The 15566-nt window shown below is 38.4% G+C and overlaps 1 protein-coding gene across 1 annotated transcript; it reads left to right on the top strand.

Moving 5' to 3' along the window:
* Positions 1-701: 701 nt before the first annotated feature.
* UFM1 (ubiquitin fold modifier 1) lies at positions 702-14830 on the top strand. The gene is made up of 6 exons (XM_032192248.1): positions 702-782; positions 880-936; positions 1251-1308; positions 8093-8132; positions 8538-8570; positions 13514-14830. Coding segments are annotated over exons 1-6 (258 nt in total). The 5' UTR covers positions 702-780; the 3' UTR covers positions 13582-14830.
* Positions 14831-15566: the final 736 nt, after the last annotated feature.

Below are 15566 nucleotides of genomic sequence, written 5' to 3'. Positions count from 1 at the left end.
GAGCTGTCCAGAGAAGTGTTTGAGTCACCATCCCTGGAGGTCTTTAAAAGGCATCTTCCAACTTAGATGATTCTGTGATTCTGTGGCAAGCGCCTCAGTCCACGCTGAAGGCTCCTTCCTGCAAAAGGTGAAAATATGAGAGCTGTGTGACCAAACGTTTTCTGCAATGGTAGCACTGACACAGCAAGTGCTGGAAACTCAGCCATCCCCTGTGTTAACAGATGAACTCGCCTTAAAGACAAGCGTTACCTTCCCTTATTGTCTGCTAACCCCACTGCAGCTTTGAACAATCTCATTCAGCTTTCAACATGGCCTGTCAAAAGCCACAAAGAAAATCGAAAAGCGCTGTTTTTCTGCTATATACATATCCCTTGGTGTCCAAACACAACTTCAACTCCTACGTCCAGCCTGTGTGACAGACAGGGGTATGACAGGACGAGAACCTCGATGAACCAGTGCTCCCCCCCCACCCCCTCCATTTTCCCTCAGCGGCGCGCCCAGCCCTGGGTCCTCCCTGCCCGGCGGAACAGCCGCGGCTGCTGCCTCACTAGAAAACCTCAACATTCTCCTCCGATTCACCTCGTTCTCCCTCATCCCCTCCCCTTTCAGCGACGGTAGGCAGTCAGGACCGAAAACTCTCTCTCTCTCCCCTAGGAGGGCATTTTTAACGCTTCTCGTTCGCTCAGGCGCTCGGCGGGCGGATCGGGAGGAGGCAGGAGCCGTGGAGGCCCCCAGCGTGAGGCGAGTGGCGGCTGACGTGGCGGCGGCGCTGGGAGCAGGATGTGAGTGAGGGACAGGGAGGGGGGCAGCCCCCTCACAGCCCCCTCACAGTTGTATCCCCGCAGCCCTAACCTCTTCTTCTCTCTTCCTTCTCCCCAGGTCGAAAGTCACCTTTAAAGTGACGCTCACCTCGGACCCGCGGCTGCCCTACAAAGTGTGAGTGCCGGGCCGGGGCCGTGGGGGTTGTGGTGTCGCAGGAGGCCGTGGAAGCCGGTGGCAGCGTGAGCAGACACGGGCCAGAGCTGTGTGGTGTTTTGGTTTTATTTTATTTCATCGTCTTGGCAGATGAGCACGTGTGTTTGCCTTGTAGGCTTTGATCTAGACCGCGTACCATACATGCACATCCTGGGTTTGACTAGTATTACCACTAGTCAAAGTGACGCTGTACACAGTAGTTTAATAACACGTAGAAATAGGTGTTCCTGTGTGTGTTATCAGTCACATAGCCTATATTTAAATTGTCATTTCAGGTTAAGTGTGCCTGAAAGCACACCTTTCACAGCTGTCTTGAAGTTTGCTGCAGAAGAAGTAAGTAGAAAGTTACAGCCCTTTTTAATTTTTTGAATGTTTCTGAAAGCAATTCTTAACTGTGGAATACAGCGCTTAATTTGGCACAGAAAATGCTGCCATTAGATATGAATGGATACTTGCTTTAGTCATGGCAGTGGATCTCAAAGCTTTTGGAATCCTCAATTCAGCAGCTCTTATGTAATTTGTGTGGCAGTAGCAGGGACAGACAGACTGCCTGGTCTTCTTCACATTTAAATTAATTTTGTATCAATAGTATAAAAATTTATGGTAGCGAACAGAATTACAAGTTATTGCTATTGCATGTTTAGTATTTTAAGTTACTTATGTAAAGTAACCAGAATATTTTCCATTTTTCTAAAAAAGAAAACTCTTTACTGGAACTGAATGTGAAAAGACTTGTAATTTCTGATTATGGAAGGCTTTGAGGTTAGGCATATGGGCTAGATTCAAAAAATTTGCTTAAGTGAGACTTGCATTCTTAGCTTTTGAGCATTGGTCTTTCACATGGAATCCAAAATTCAGAAATACATGCCTAAATTGCCTATGTGCAGTATTTGAGGTGTATCCTGTTTGTTTTAGATTAAACATGCAAAGATTAAGAGATGTCCATTTGGAAGTAAATGGTAAAGTGAAGTTGTCAGAAACATGATGGCTTTTTTTTGTCAAGTCAGCAAAAAGATATAGCTGAGAGTCTGCTCCTGCAGTCCCCACAATGACTTCTAAAAGCTTAGGAAATATTGGAATTCTTAAAATGTTTCTTGTCAAAGTATTGGAATTCTAATAAAAAAATAGGATAGTGGACAATGTGTCTTGAGTCTCTTGATGCTAGTGTTGTACCACTATGTGACAGAAGTTCTTAGCAGAAACAGTTTATGTGGGGATAAAAAGGTTTGTGGGTTGTTTATTTGATGTGACATTACGTTAGCAGTAACGTACAGAATAATAAACGCGTTTAAATACACTTGCTGACTTAATGTCTTTTGTTTCTTTTCCAATTTGTTTTTATTTGAACAAATGCAGCAGTGCCCACGAAACCCATACATGGAGGCCTAGACTGAAAAGTCCAGCAGTACACTGATGTGGGGTTTACACTAGCTGCGGGCTGTTCCCAAAAGGGACAGTCCTGTTCCTCTTCCGTTCTTTGTTACAGATTCCTGTCGCCTCACACATCCCAGGTTGAGGTCTGATTGAATTGAATACTGAGTTGTTCAAACTGGATCATTAATTAAAGGGTCTTTTTTTGACATTTCTTTGTTTTATCAGCTAGTGAGCTTTATTTTCTGGCTGTGCAAGGCTCACTTCAACCACCAACGTCTACAGGTAGTTCAAGCTGGCATAAAGTGACATAGCTTTCAGAAACAACCCTGGCTGCTGCTTCCTTCTGTTCCCTCACCCCTTGGATGTACTGCCCAAATAACTGGCAGAGTTATTAAAGATACAGTGTGGGTTCAGACTAAGCCTTTTTTTTTTTTTTTTTTTCTGGATTGCTCTTCACATGTGTAATCTGGAAAAACACTGTAGATGCCCGATACAAATGCTACAAATAAGGGAACAAGGAAGACTGGTGTGGGACTGAGAATAGTTGGAGACTACAGGAAAGAGGTGCCAAGTGTTAGGAGGGTTGCCCTTAAACCTGTAAATTCATGTAACCGGATGTTAGATGAAACTGTAATAGTGTGATGATAACATCCTCTGTAAGGATTTAGAAAAGAATTAATTACTTAAACATTCCCATTTAACTAAACCATTTTTTTAGTTGATGCAAGGAATTTGAGGGAGTTTCGCTGGTTGACCTCAGACCACTGTGGTTCAGCACCATTTTATAGAATAATTATAGACACTTTTGGAGGCACACAAGAAAGATAGATAATATGTGATGGAATGTAAAAGTGCCCAGTATGGTTAATGCTTACAAGGGTAATTCCATTAAATGCTTATGTAACAAACATATTTTTAAAAGAAAATACAAAGAATGTTTTATTTCTCCCTGGAAACAGTGTGAAGCACTTCTTGTATTAGCCTGTGTTGGTGTTAAATAGAAATTAATAACATGAACATCTGCTTGATTTGTCAGAATATGAAACTTCTAGTTGTTATTTCTGATGCCTTTCTGAAGCCTTTCACATCTATGTGAGACAGGGCAGAACATAATGCTTTGTAAACAGACAAAAACAAAAATTAGCTTCATTCTTGTAGAAGAGTCTACTTTCATCATTCATGAACTTGGCATTGAAAAGATTTAAATTGAAATTATCCTGTGTATTGTGATTCATATACCAGTTTCATAGCACATTATACTAAACATAGAAAGAAAAGATCGAACTGTAGCCCCAGATTCTGAATGAAGATGGTTGTCAGTCTCCAAGGGAAGTACATTATCTCCTGAATGACCAAAGCTTTGAGGGCAGAAAAGGATTTAAGTTTGGACTGTTCAGCCTTGGCCGGTTTTCTGCTGAGATGTTTTTCAGTGTCTCAGTTCAGCCAGATGACAACCAGAATTCCTCTGGAGCAACCTACCGTAGCCATGATGTAGAATATTCCTCATATTTACCAAGTTTCAATCATAGGTTATTTTTTTTTTTAATTTCTTTTTTTTTTTTTTCCCCAAATTCCTTTCATTGCCCAAGGCAAGATGTATTCCTTCCCCCTTGGAAATGACTGAAATGCATAATGGAGATTTTTTGTGTGTCATTTCTAGCACATCACGTAACAAAGACTGGCAGAACTGGAAATGAAAAAACTGGATCATTAAATGGGAAGGTCTAATGAGGTCTTAATTGTTTGCAGCAGTCAGCCCTTCCTGATACATACATTTGACTGCAGTAGATGGGATGATGCAAATTTATCTTGTTCCTTATTTTTTTCTCTGATGGGCTGTTAAAAAAAAAAAATGCAGAGTATTGGGAACACTGTTCTCTTTAGCTTTTATATATCTGCAGTTCTTTCCGCAGTTGTCAGAGTTCACAGTGACGGTGCTTATGTTCTCATTTACAGCCTGTGGTATCAATAGTACTAGTAGTTAGAGCTACTTAGTACATATTTTGGGTATACATTTAAAGAATACTTACACAGCATCTCTTACCTTTGTGGAATTGTTAGTCAAATTGTCATCCATTCCCAGTAAGCAAAGTTCAATTTTATTCTTTCATAACCATATATTTTTTGAAACTGTTTTGTTACTCTGACGTCATGACACACTCATCTGCTGTTCATTGTGCAAAAAGAATGAGTTTATTGCTGTAAAGGATTTTTGGCATTTTAAAAAATAAGAAAGGGATATAATTGTTCGTATATGATTGTTTTCTTTAAGATTTTACCATAATTATTGAAATGTATTTCCTTGCATTGATTAAAAAAAAAAAAAAAAAGTTTGGCAGCCTCAGTTATCAATTCATAAGGTGTTTGAGGCAAAGAAGCTGTTTTTGTAAAGCGTGTGTGTTTCGGGCTGGATGTTTCCTACTTGGGTTTCAAAAAAAGCTGGGGATTATCTGCTGAACACAAAATTTGTTTGTTACTTGAGTATCCATCTGACTTTGTGTTATACAAAGCCTTACATTTTCAGCATGGGAAACATTCTTACCAGACACAGGAAGGACTTTTGATTTAAGCTCCAACAGAATATTAAAATGTAGTGTTGAACCAAATTATGTGTAATGACTTCCAGTATAGTTTAGTTCCATTTCTATATTGTGGTGATTTTCATGTGCTGAGGATGTAGCTGACAACTATTCCTGTTTGGCCCAGTATTTCAGGCTAAGATAAAGGAAGTGAAGTGTTTCATTCTCCTCTAACACAATGTAATATGAAGCAGTAAGAGAACCTTAACTAGTCATTCACTGGCTGACTGCCTCGCAGTTCTCGTGTGCACCTAGGGTATAAACATCAGATAGATTCTGATACCGAAAAACAAAATGTCAGAAAATGAGTACAAATGTCCAGCCTCCTGTGAATGATCCATCCCTTTCACGCATCGTGTAACAGAAGAGACAGGGAAGAAATGAGAAAAAATGCTTAAGATACTGGAAATTACTTTTTTCTTTTTTTTCTCAGATGATGTAGGGGGAAAGATCTACAAAATCACTTAGTTAAAATGGAAACATTGAAAAATAACCGAAGTATTAAGCTAAGGATACATTTGCTGCTTTTTAATTTTGTGTTTTAATCCTTTACTTTTTGAGTTGGAAGTGGCCTCATTTCAGGAGGTGGGACATTAATTTATCTTACTACATAAAAAAAGAAAACAAACAAAAAAACAAAGCCTGCTCCTTAGACTGCTAAATCAAGATTCCCAAAGTTGGTAAGGTTGAGAATGAAGGCTTTATCCTGCTTCATCATATGATAGGTCTGCATGTTCTTGTTCAGGCTGGGATGGAGTTGACTTACCCCACAGCAGCCCATGTAGCGCTGTGCTCTGCACCTTTAGCTGGAACAGCTCTGATATCGCAACAGTGTTTGGTCTATTGCTGCATCAAGGCTGTCTCACCAACCTTCCCATCCCCTGACCCCAAAAGCCAATGGGCAGGAGGTGGGGAGGGGGATATTGCTGGGACAGCTGACCCAAACTCCTTAAAGGGATATTCCATACCATATGATGTTACATTCAGAAACAAAACTTGAAGGAGGAAGGAGCTCCCGTTACGAAAGCTAACAATCACTGCATGTACGGAGATCCAGCTTCCCAAGAAGTGGCTGAACGTTTCTTGTGGATGGGAAGCAGAGAATAATTTTTTCTCCTTTTGCTTCTGAATGACCTTTGCTTTTCTTACATTAAACTGCTCCTATCTCAAACCTGCAAATGTTTTTTTTCCTCATCTCATTTACTCCCACTTCATCCTGCCAAGGAGGGGGGAGCAAGAGAGCGGCTGCGTAGTGCTTAGCTGCTGTCAGTGTCCAACCACAACAATGCATTAGCTATTATGAAATGGCATATTGTTCTTTTACGTTCTTACTATGAAATACGTAGCTCCCAGTTTATCAACTCACTTTTGAATCCTTTCTTTGAAGAGAAATTCTTCCGCTCCCCATGGCGTTTCTACAGTGACCTTGGTACCTAATTTGTCTTTTGCGAAAATTACAGTTTTCATGCTACCTTGCAAGATGCATAGGTGACAGGATTTACCTGCTATGGATACAAAGCTAAGAGATACTAAGTTAAAAATAAAAATAAAAAGGCTAATTTGGTGTGTCTGGAGATTAAAAAAGAGACATTTTTTCAATATATTAATAATTATGTGCTGTATTAAAGCATGGTTTCCATTAGCTCTAGCTGTTGCTGTTAGTGCATGGAGTTTCTGCAAATCAGACCTCATAATTTTGAGTTGAACAATTAGAAAATAAGGAAAGTGTAATTAGTGAATGCCATTTAAAGGCCTGGCTGAATTGACTTGTTAAGCATATGGGAGTTTGTAATTATTAGAGGAAAGCATTCAGTGTTAGGTAGGATTCGTAATTAGCTTTCCTTTTTCTTGCATAAGAAAAGTGCTTTCTGAGGAGGTTTGACTGATTTATTTTACCTAGGGGGTTGTTAATTGAGCTCAGTACAAAGGTAGCCCTTGGTCCTCAGAACAGCCAAGTAGTACTGATTGGCTTACACTCACGCTGCCTACCCCTCCGTCCTGTGTAGTCCAACCACAGTAAGCAGTGCAAGAATGTTTATCTGGGCCTTGTCTGACTCCATGTAGTCACAGAAATAGGTCCTGAGAAATAATTAGTTTGGGCTTCTCCAGAAGTTTAGATCTTCTGAAATAATTCCCAGTCTGTGTATATTGCAGCCTCATCTGTGCAGGGATTTTCAAATTGTGAGACTGACTGCATGTGATGCGTATAGGGGTGGGTATCGTGGGGACGTGACTGGGTACAAAGCCTGCTGGGGCTGATGTCAGAAATCTGAGGGAGACAGATCTGATGCAGTGCTCTTAGTGCATCCTTTTGTAAGCGTATCCTGGAGTAAATTCTTGGAGCAGTGCGGTTGGAGAGTACCAAACCGAGCCAGGGAGAAAGCTAGGAAGTAGGTTAAAATGAAGCAAGATGAGCTAAAGCTAACTTTGGTTTCCCAATCATTCTCTGTCAGGTAAACAATAGGTTCACATGATCATTCATCATGATCTTCATGATGGTGCTACCAAGCACTCAGAATTTATTAATTTATTTGCGTGATAAAAGATACTCTCCCAAAGCAAATTGTATGTGTGTATCCGATGCAACCTTCCCCCTCCCCATAGTATATAATGTCTTTACACTAGCTCTTATTCGGGTCCTGTAAATGACAAGCACACCAGTATGAAGTCAGTATTCCGATGAATATAGATGAATATATAAACATGTTTTGGGTTCAAGATTTGATGTTGTCAAATTTTATTCCAGAAAATTTGAACATGTATATTCTTTGTCACTTTTTTAAAAGAAAAGTATTGCTTGCTGAGCATCTGACATGATGTAATAACTATGCTTTTTAGAAGTTTATTTCCATGCATGTTTTAGGTGTTACTAAATGGTATAATCAGAACTAATACTCCTTGACTTTTAAATTTTATCTAGTGAGTAATAATAATTGGATTTCACTTTTTTTGATATTGCAAATTACTTATTCTGTAGTGAGGTGTCTAATTGACTTAAATTGTAAACCTTTATTTTGCTGTATCTATAAATGTGACGGGAATCTTTTCTCATAATTCTTTCGTAACTGAACCAACTAAAATGATAATTGCTTTGAATATTCCCATATATTTTCTGGATTAAATATGTCTTTTACATTATCTTGGTCTACTCTAATTTCTTTCAGTTCAAAGTTCCTGCAGCAACAAGTGCCATTATAACAAATGGTAAGTATATAGTTTTTATATCATAGTTTCAGTTACAGGGTATTGATAAAAGCAGAAACATCTTTTCTTTCATAAACTGTAGAGACTGCAAACTAAACTTAATATTGCAGCATTATTGTTATTACTTATGCATGGGTGAAGGTAATAAACTACTAATATTATTCATTGAAGTGGTTTTGTCCTAACACGTAGTTTTGATTGCCTATGCTGAAGATTTCTTGTTAATTCCTGTGATAAAACTTTTTTGATTGTAAGAAATAGCCGCTTGAAGTACTGATGTGCTAAATATATATTGCTTGCTATATTACATTTTTGAGCTGAAAGTTTAGTGTAATAAGCTGTGTTATTTGTATTTTCACCTTCCTCTCTGTTTTTGTCTTTTTCTGTTTTAACATTTTTTTCTAGATGGAATAGGAATTAACCCTGCACAGACAGCAGGTAAGTTACTATTTAAGTCGTCTAGTCTTAAAAAAAAAAAAAAAAAAAGTTAATTTTCTGTTAAATTAATGCATAGCACTCTGGGTTGATTTTTATATCTTAGGTTTTGATTTCTTAAATAGGAAAAGAATTATCAGTAGTTGGAAACTACAGTCAGTGTTGTGAGGAAAAGGTTACATCCACATAACTATTGTTCATGTTGTTATTTAGTTTGCGAAAGCATAAGGCACTGCTGATCTTTAAGACCTAGCTATTTAGTGCAGTCTAAAAGAGCAATGTTGTTTTACTTGTTACTAAAATATCATGTAATAGTTGTATTTTTCCCCACCCTATACCTAGTCTAGTATTTGCTATTTCAGTAGCCATTCTGGTAAGTTATGTTTAGAAAGTAATACTTAGTTTTAGAGCAGGAACTGCAGGCACTTTGGAAATCACATCTTCAAGAAGATAGAATCATTTTGCAGATAGCCTTCTTGTTCTCACCAAGTGATTCCAAGTGAGAAGTCTCTGATTTCAACTGCGGAGGCTTGCTGTGAGTTAAGAGTTTGCCTCTGTCACAGGGGCATAGAATAGGGATATAGAATTCTTCCCCATCACCTCCCAAAATGCATGGAGAGATAGTACAGATCTTGAATTGGCCTAATTGGAAATAATAGCCTGCTGTCCAGAAGCTGGCTTCTGTGGACTTGTACTTGGAAAGTTACATTTCTAAATTAATTTGGAAAGTATTACAATAACCTAATCTAGACCCATTTGAGATGAGAGTTCACTGGAGTGGGATATCTTGCTAGGGTCATAACTTTCTACTAAAAATAATAAAAATGCCTTTGGTGCTTCTTGAACACAGTCATCCAGAGGAAACTGTGAATCTGATTTGACTCCTGCTTGCAAATGTGATGCGCAGTTGATGGAGAGTTCATGGCTGCTGCTTTTTCTTGCATGAAATCTTTGCCAGATTTTGTTCATTTATGCCCTCCGTCTGTCATGTGTTATTGAAGATACCATACTTTTTTTTTTTTTTTTCAGATCTAAAGAGAATGAGAAAGTGAGGTATTATTAGTATACTTAGCAATGTAAGATAAACAGTATAAAGTAAAACCTTGCAGAGCATGTAGTATGTGATAGAAGAGCAATTGCGTGGTATTAATTTGGAGAATTTACTGGAGTTGTAAAAGGAACCACTTAAGCATAGCGACCCAGTTCTGAGGTCTACAATTGCATCGACAACTTCTGAAAATGAAAATCAAGAGAGCATCAAGTCAGCACCACAGGAGGTTTCTGTCCTCCCAGGGCTTGCCTTAAGACACCCGCATTATGCTTTGACAGATGTACTGCCTCAGGCAGACTCTTGAGCTGCTGCTGTCCTCATTATGATCATATGACCTTAAAAGTATCTTAAAAACAGATGATAAGGCTGACAATATAGTTTAGCTACTAGATCATTACCCACATGTACAAGCACATTTTCACATGACGACTAAAGAGCATTTATGCAAAACAGTAAAGTCAGTTGTTTAAGTTAACGTATACTTATGGTGTTGCTCTTCTAACAAGTATACTTTCATTTTGTATTATGTATCCCAAAATAGTTGTAGGTTAATCCTTCAAAGTAAATCAGTTTGGGACGACTTTACTCCTGAATGAAAACGTCCATATGGACATTTATCATGCTTGCAGCTATGCACATTTAATTCACAGCTCTAATAGCTTTGCTAATTGCTTTGCAAAGTTTGCTATGTTCTTATAAATGTTCACAAATTACTCAGTGGTAATACAAAACAGCATTTCAAAGTTCAGTTTCAAGTAAATGAAAAGCATCTAGATGCAAAATATTTTCATCCTGGTCTTTATCTTATGTGCAAACATAAGATTAGGCTGAAGGATATTGTATGTATATATATATGTATATATTTTAAACAAAGAAGGTACCACTCACCATTACAATGCTGTGTGGTGTTGCTTTAAACTGAAAGAAAGGAGCATGGGGGAGAAGACCAGTAAATCAAGGAACAAAATCCCATCCAAAGTTTACAAGTAAACATAGATAACTTAAATACAACCTTATGTTCAGCCTTAGTAATTGACACTTCAGAAAATAATAAGTAGGTTAGAACTTAATGTTTTTTTTTTTTCATATTATTTGAGTTCCTGTAGATTGAACAGTTACTTTAGTCTTCAAAAACTTGCCAAAACAAGATGATCTAGGAATAAAATCTTAGTAATCCTTGGGGATTTCAGAGGTTTTGTCCTTTTCCACCAGTTCCCAACCTTTCTAATCAAAAGCAGTCCTCAGGTATAACTTTCATTCTCCCTGTGTGATTCCATGGAGCAGGGGAAATGAAAGTTGAAAAAGCTAGGCTTAACACTTAATTCCTGTATTGATTTCAATTTGAAATCCTTGATAGTTTGGGGAATAGTATGCCATAACTTTAATAAACCCAGTGTAATATTAATGATGGAAGCAGACTAAGAGGTGGGGTGAGCTGCTGTTTGCATGAGATGCAGCTGTGTCCTGTTTTAAAACTTCAGATTATGATTGTGATCGCAACATGAATTCTTTTCATCAAGATTGATAAGCTTAGTTATCTGTTTTGCTGGTGTGAGAGATTTTTGTTTAGAGCGGTTTTGAAAAACACTTGAAACACTGAAAGAGAATGCAGTCATTGGTCTCAGCCAGCACGGGTTCATGAGGGGAAAGTCCTCTTTAATGAGCTTAATTGCCTTTTATGACAAAGTCATCCATCTGGCTGACCAACAGAAGCCAGAAGTAAGTTTTTTCAATTTCAGCAAGTTTGTGATACTGTTTCTCACTGTATCTTTCTAACAAAATGTCCAGCCTGCAACTAGACAAGTACATAATACAGTGGGTGAGCAATTGGCTGACAGGTCAGGTCCAAAGGGTTACAGTAAATGGGGTTACAACAGGCAGCCAGCCAGTCACTGGTGGGGTTCTGCTGGGCTCCATTTCAGGGCCAGTTCTCTTCAGTGGTTCTGTAAATGAACTGGATGCAGGGCTGTCTGCGAACTTACCTAGTGTGTATTCCAATACGAAACTAGGAGGAGCTGTTGACTCGCTTGAGTATAGAGGGGCCTTGCAGAGAGGTATTGACAAATCAGAGGGCTGGGCAATCACCCACTGCATGAAGTTTAACAAGAGCAAGTGTCAGATTGTGTGCCTGGGATGGGGCAACCCTAGATATACATACAGACTGGGGGGTGTGAGGCTGGAAAACAGCCCTGTATAAGGGGATCTGGGAGTTCTGGTCCCAGCAAGCTGAACACAAGCCAGCAGCGTGCCCTGGCAGCCAGGAGGGCCAACCATACCCTGGGGTGCACCAGGCCCAGCACTGCCAGCCGGGCGAGGAAAGGGATTGTCCTGCAGCACTGTGTGCAGCTCTGGTTGCCACGGTGTAAGGAGGGCACAAAGCTGTCAGTGCCCAGAGGAGCGGCTGAGGTCCCTGGGTTTGCTCAGCCCCGAGCAGAGCAGGCTGAGGGGAGGCCTCATGGCGGCCTGCAGCTCCCTCACGAGGGGAGCGGAGGGGCAGGCGCTGAGCTCTGCACTCTGGGGACAGCGACAGGACCCGAGGGAACGGCATGGAGCTGGGACAGGGGAGGGTCAGGATGGGGGTTAGGGAAAGGGTCTGCACCCAGAGGGTGCTCAGGCACTGGGACAGGCTTCCCAGGGAAGTGGTCACAGCACTGAGCCTGCCAGAGTTAAAGAAGTGTTAGGACAACACTCTCAGATGCATGGTCTCATTTTTGGGTTGTGCTGTGAGGAAGCAGGATTGGACTTGGTGATCGTTGTGGGTCCCTTCCAGCTCAGGATATCCTATGATTCAGTGATGATTATTCATCTCTTCTGTATGTGGTCTCAGCATATTATCTAAAAATAGAATATCTTCCAATAACACGTTCTTTTGAATGGGTTTTCTGGTACTCGTTATGTTGAATAGGTAGAAAATTTAAATCCTTATTCATGTGCCAGAAGAGTGAAGTCCAAAAAAGAGAAGCTTTGTTCCAACATGCTACTAATGAACAAATGCTAAATGTATTAATATTTTTTATGAGCACACTCTACATCCATGAAATAACATGCTTGAGAAATAAATGTAATTACTGTGTTTTTACAAGTCAGCGTGAAGATTGAATAGGAATAGGTATATATTATTAATACCTTTTATTGTATTGTGTACAGTCTTCTTCATGCAGTAGCACAATGAAGTTTAAAAAAAGAAGTGTAAGTCCAAATAGTAATTATAGAATGCATCATGTTTAGCAATGTGATTTCATTCGCAAATGTTGCGTTTAAGAGAGTAAAGCAGTAGTGACAATCCTGAATAGCCATCCAAGTATTAAAAACTCTCATATTGTGTTCTCCTAAAAATCTATTATGATCAGGACTATATAGTAATAAATAATAAGTTGAAGAATTTTTGATGCTACACTGAGACTGACTTATGTTTGGATATGTAGAGAGCCTTCCCAAAAGAAAAATGTAGTCGGGATTCTGAAGTTTTTGTTAAGTACCGAACCAAGGAGAGAACATGAATGAAAACATGCATGAGTGACCTCAAGATAAAATAGTTTTAATAAACTAGAACTTGACTTCCTGGCCTTGAAAATATTCTGGCATATAAGTGAAATCAGACATGCAGGTATGGAAATGCAAAGTTTGAAAGGCTGTAACTTGCAAGTTTTATTATATGACTTTGAGTCTGGTGTTTTTACTTCAAAGTACATGTTGTTTGGACAGGGATGGCGTGGGAGGGATAAGACAGAATTCTGTGGAAAAATAAAAAAATACATTTTTCTGGTGTGAGAGAAATTACTACAAAGATGTTTGTTAAGCACTGTAATTATATTATTCTCCTTTAAAAGGGCATGCTTGTTTAGGTAACATTTGATTTGTTTGGTGACATGTTCTTTTTTGTTTGTTTGTTTAGGAAATGTATTTCTAAAGCATGGTTCAGATCTACGGATTATTCCCAGAGATCGAGTTGGAAGTTCTTAATGTCTACTGGAAACTTTTTGAATAAGTGACGTTGCTGTGCAGCAAAGGTCTATTTATTTTGGAACTCCACAGTGCAACTCATCAATTGGCCTTCCTTAAAAATATCAAAAATGACTTCCCAGGATTTGATCTTTTCTGACACAAAAATAAGATTTAATTTCCTTGTTAAAATACATGAAATCATGCACTGATTCTTTCTTCACTAGTATACCTAATGGGCTGATTCCATATTACGTTCTTGAAAGAAAGATGGACCTCTGTAACGGTGTTACTGAAACTGCAAGGGCAAACACTTAGCCACGATCAGTAGATATTTAAAGTATTTTATATACTGTTGGACCTGCTGTATGAAAGGGAGACTTCACGATATTGGTACAGAAAAATTGTTCCTACTGAGTGCTAGAAAGTTTTTTTTTCTTAAAATTCCACATTTGGAACAGTTTTCCCATGGTCCAAGTGTTTAGCTCAAATAGAAGGGAGATTTCAGTGGATTATTACTGAAATAAATAAATAAATGCCAAATGTTCCAAAGCAATTGTAAGATTTAATTGCTGAAAATACTTTAGATAAAAGAGAAAACAGAGGTATTGAAATGTTAAAACTTTATTTGATGTTTTGTGAAGTTAAATTCAGTTTCAGAGAATTTGTGAGACATAATCTCAAATAAAGTGCCATCATCTGGGAAGGACTGCAGCATAATTTGTGAATGTTCTGGTCAAATAAGTCATTCCTTTTTCAGTAAATATTGGTTCTTCGCAAAAGTCTTGTTTTGCTTCTGTGTATTACAAAGGAAGTTGTAGAATGCATTGAAATGTTTGTGTTTGGGTAACTTCTTGTTTATAAATTGCCTGAGGTAAACTATCAGTCATGGATTTTAATTAGAGAAGTTGCTGCTTTTCTTGAGCTATTAATACTACTTTGTGATTTGATCTATTTGGCCAAATCATTTGGCCCTGTTACATTATATGTGTCTTACTGAGTTTACAGAAAGTTGAACAATGGGCAATGTAGCACTGGATTAAATGAGGATTGTCTGAAATACATCTTTGATGTGCAGAAGGACGTTCAGATTATGTTTCAAATAGTGTAGAAGTACAAAATGCCCTTATGAGAGGGTATGAATTAAGTGTATAGAGGAAAACTCTTCTGAAAGTGGTATTTGACTGTAAACATATTCAACTCTAAGATGAATTGTAAATTTATGGATTTTCCTTTATTTTAATAAACAACAATATGAAAAAAATGCAAATATCCCTTTCTCATTTTCTTTAGATTCTGATGATAATTACAAATGGTGCCCTTTGACATCTTAATCAACATAATCTGAGATTCATTTGAAGCCAACATATTCTTATGCAGAATTCTACAGAACACTGATTTTAAGGGCAGAGTCCATAGTTTCAATTATCTAATGTAACAATATAATTAGAATGAGCTAAGTTAATAGCTTGTAATTTTTCTCTGCCGGTCTGTTGACCAAATACCTGAAAAACACCTTACAGTAGAATGTAACAAAAATCAAAGCTTTCTTTCCGGTCTCAAGGTGCAATACAGTTTTCAAAAAGCCATCATGACCTTTTCAGATGCAATTTGAAGCTAAGATGCATTCGTGTTCTTGTAAAGAAAGGCTAGGTAAAAATATCTCAGATGATGTCTAGCATTTGTTATGCTGTTACTTGGGTAATAGCACAGATAGCATAAAGTATTTGTTTGCCATACGGTGTTGCAAGCAGTTTGTATAATATGCAAATGATCTGTCCACTTGGAACAATAAATGATCTTTGTAATACTTTCTGCGTTCATGACACCTTTGTCTCAATATGGTCTCTAAAACCTGAATGTAACTTTTTAGTTTGGTCAATTTGCTTGGTATTAGCAGTAGAGTGTACTTGGTAGGCATTTGCGAGTTGATTTGATGTTTGCAAGTTCATTTTGTTGTGTCTAAATCATAATTGACACATTGTGTAGCAAAATAAAAGTTTAGA

Source organism: Aythya fuligula, chromosome 1 (genome assembly GCF_009819795.1).
Source record: "Aythya fuligula isolate bAytFul2 chromosome 1, bAytFul2.pri, whole genome shotgun sequence".
Classification (NCBI taxonomy): domain Eukaryota; kingdom Metazoa; phylum Chordata; class Aves; order Anseriformes; family Anatidae; genus Aythya; species Aythya fuligula.
Note: the sequence above shows the minus strand (reverse complement) of the source record. Positions and strands in the feature narration are given on the sequence as shown.